This window comes from Sorghum bicolor, chromosome 7 (assembly GCF_000003195.3).
Source record: "Sorghum bicolor cultivar BTx623 chromosome 7, Sorghum_bicolor_NCBIv3, whole genome shotgun sequence".
Taxonomy (NCBI): Eukaryota; Viridiplantae; Streptophyta; class Magnoliopsida; order Poales; family Poaceae; genus Sorghum; species Sorghum bicolor.
In genome coordinates, this window is record NC_012876.2 from 1789677 (window position 1) to 1792305 (window position 2629).

General features: G+C 46.6%; 1 protein-coding gene across 2 annotated transcripts; it reads right to left on the bottom strand.

Annotated features, from left to right (window-relative positions):
- LOC110437177 (histone-lysine N-methyltransferase 2B-like) lies at positions 532-2090 on the bottom strand. Of its 2 annotated transcripts, XR_002455373.1 has the most exons (3): positions 1702-2090; positions 811-1403; positions 532-644 (listed from the first exon to the last, which is right to left on the bottom strand). XR_002455373.1 is itself a non-coding variant. In XM_021465519.1 (2 exons), the coding sequence occupies exons 1-2, from the start codon at positions 1948-1950 to the stop codon at positions 945-947; spliced, it is 708 nt and encodes a 235-aa protein (XP_021321194.1). In that variant the 5' UTR covers positions 1951-2090; the 3' UTR covers positions 753-944. The 2 variants fall into 2 exon arrangements, 1 of the variants encoding a protein (XP_021321194.1); XM_021465519.1 differs by lacking the exon at positions 532-644 and having other exon boundaries at positions 753-1403.

Below are 2629 nucleotides of genomic sequence, written 5' to 3' on the forward strand. Positions count from 1 at the left end.
TGCAGGAAGGCATCATCTTCGATCCCAGTTTGGTCACAGACATCGACTAGGCGTGCCGTGACACTGCAAGCGAGGAGATCTCGTTGCTGATGCAAGCCGTGGTGGAGCTCAAAGAAACCGTGGAAGAGGTAGCGTCGAAACATCCAAACCTCCATCCTGTGCATTCTTGCTGTTGTTCAAGTTGCCCGCCTTGTGATATTCAGGCTGCCTGTCGGGACACCATTGTTCTAACTCTGACTACGCGTTGCAGCTCACGGACGAGAATGAAACGCTAAGGCACAGCCTTCAAGTTGTGCAGGAGTTGACCGCTCAGGCGCAGCTTGCTGCTGCCGCCGCCGCCGCCAGAGCTGCCCCCGTACTCTGCTTGATTTCGTGCCTGCAGTCCTCCTCCGGCCCTTTGGGTTTATACCAGACTGACGACAGAGCCAATGCCCATTGTCCTGTGAAGAACCATGTCATACCAGATGTATGGCATACATTTACGTACTGTACATGAAAGCAGCAGCCTCATCATCATTATCATCATCATCATCATCATCTAACAGCATTAAGTCCAACAAATCTTCCTCCCACTGAGCATGTTGAGTACCATGACTAGCAAGGTCGTTAGCATGGCCTTCGACATGATCATGTCCTTCCGGCGTCTGTGAAAATCAACAACAACAATAAACCAATCAGATCAAACTCAGGCAAACAAATCAGTTCATGCAGCGCACGCCCAGCTCACATTGGCAACTCATAGTCAGCAAACATTATGCCAAAAGTTAACTGATATTGAAATAGCATACATCAAATAAAGGTTCCACAAACCTGATACAATACCGCAGTTCATCCTTCATCCCACGGACATAGTACAAGTACTACACAACACAGACATTATTCAAATACTAAACATCACATGACTACTCTAATGCTTGACAATACATATGCATGGATAAGAAGAACTAGTTGCCGACTGAGGCATAGTACTCAATGACGGCCATTCTGCCTTTTGGGGCAGAGTTGATGAAGAATTCCATCACACAATCAAGTGCGGTGATCTTTAGGACACCAATCCAGAGCCTTGGGTTACTCTCTGTTGCACCAGCCTCTCTTGCCAGCTGCTGCACTAGCTTGATCTTCTTGTGGTACGCGAGGGTATCTTTCGCCCTGGCGGCCAAGATGCCCTTCATAGTTTCATGTTTACTCTCCAAGATAGTGGTGATCTTGCTCATGTCTTGCTGCATAGCCCATATAGCTTGGTTCTTTGTCTTCTTGTTGGGGTTGCAGGCTGTGCTGCGTGAGCTGGTGCTCCTCTTGCTACCAAGGCTGAGTGGGGTTAACCGCTCCTCATCATCTTCATCGTTCTCACTGATAAGTACCTCTGTGCGGGCCCTATGCCTTACTGCGAACTGGGTAGCTTCCTGGGTCACATTTGTAGACTTGTAAATTTGTATGTATAAAAAAATATTGACCAGTACATCAAGCATATGCAGATTTGCAGTCGCTTACAGGCAAAAATTATAATGTTTCATTAGCATTTTATTTCGAGTGAGATTGAAAATAACTCTGATTTTGCAGAGACGATGTCATGGTGATGTAAATGTCACGAATGCAGATTGTTGGGCTGTTATACCTCACGATTTAGAAACCGTAGCAAAATTTCTCAAAAAAAGAAGAAAGAAAGAAAGAAAGAAAGAAACTGTAGCAAAATGAACTCACTACAGGACGGAGCAGGTGGCATCCGGTGCGACGTGGCGGCGTCCGGCGGGAGGGAGGCGGCGGCGGCGTCAAGCGCAAGAGAGCGGCGTCCCTGGGAGGTGGCGGCATCAGGGGGGAGGTGGCTTCATCGGACAGCGACGGCGACAGCGGCGGCGGCGGCGATAGCGGCGACGGCAACGGCGGCGGGTGGCGGCGGGTGAGTTGACCCCTGAACCCTAGCCTACCGCTCTCCTCCCTCCCGTGGCGCATTGTCAGAAATTTCTCCTGTGCAGGGACGGCACCTGCGTTCCCGGCGAGCGGCGAGGCGAGCGACCAACAATATGGGTTCCCGGCGAGCTAAGCTAGTCTGTGAAGTGTGAAGGGGCGTATAGACGCCGTTAGCATTAACGTGGTTCCGCGAACGGCAGGGTAGGCGTCTGTCTTCAAATGCTCCTTCCGATGGAAGCTTGGCAGTTGGCACAGCTATCTTCTACTGAAAGCCAGCAAGCCAAATCGTTTGCACTGTCCACAGTAAGTTCTCAATTTTTTTAAAAAAATCTCCATCATATCGAATCTTTAAACACATAGCATTAAATATAGATAACAAAATAACTAACTATATATATAGTTTGTCTATAATTTACGAGACGAAATTTTAAGTCTAATTAGTCCATCATTAGACCACAATTATCGATTACAAACGAAAGTGATATAGTAGCAAAAGCCAATTTTTTTTCTCCAACTAAACAAGGCCTTAGGTAGTTCCTCCCAAAAGCCAAAAACTTTTTAAAATTCCTCGTCATATCGAATCTTATGGCACATGCATGAAGCATTAAATATAGATAAAAAATAACTAATTACATAGTTTGTCTGTAATTTATAAGACGAATCTTTTGAGCCTATTTAGTTCATAATTGGACAATAATTGTCACATACAGACGAAAATGCT

What these genes read in the sequence shown, in the direction of transcription:
- LOC110437177 (XM_021465519.1), bottom strand. Translation starts at nt 1,950, where the DNA reads ATGCGCCACGGGAGGGAGGAGAGCGGTAGGCTAGGGTTCAGGGGTCAA. An exon ending in GCCACCTGCTCCGTCCTGTA is followed by an intron (nt 1,404 to 1,701) that starts GTGAGTTCATTT and finishes AATGTGACCCAG; the next exon opens with GAAGCTACCCAGTTCGCAGT.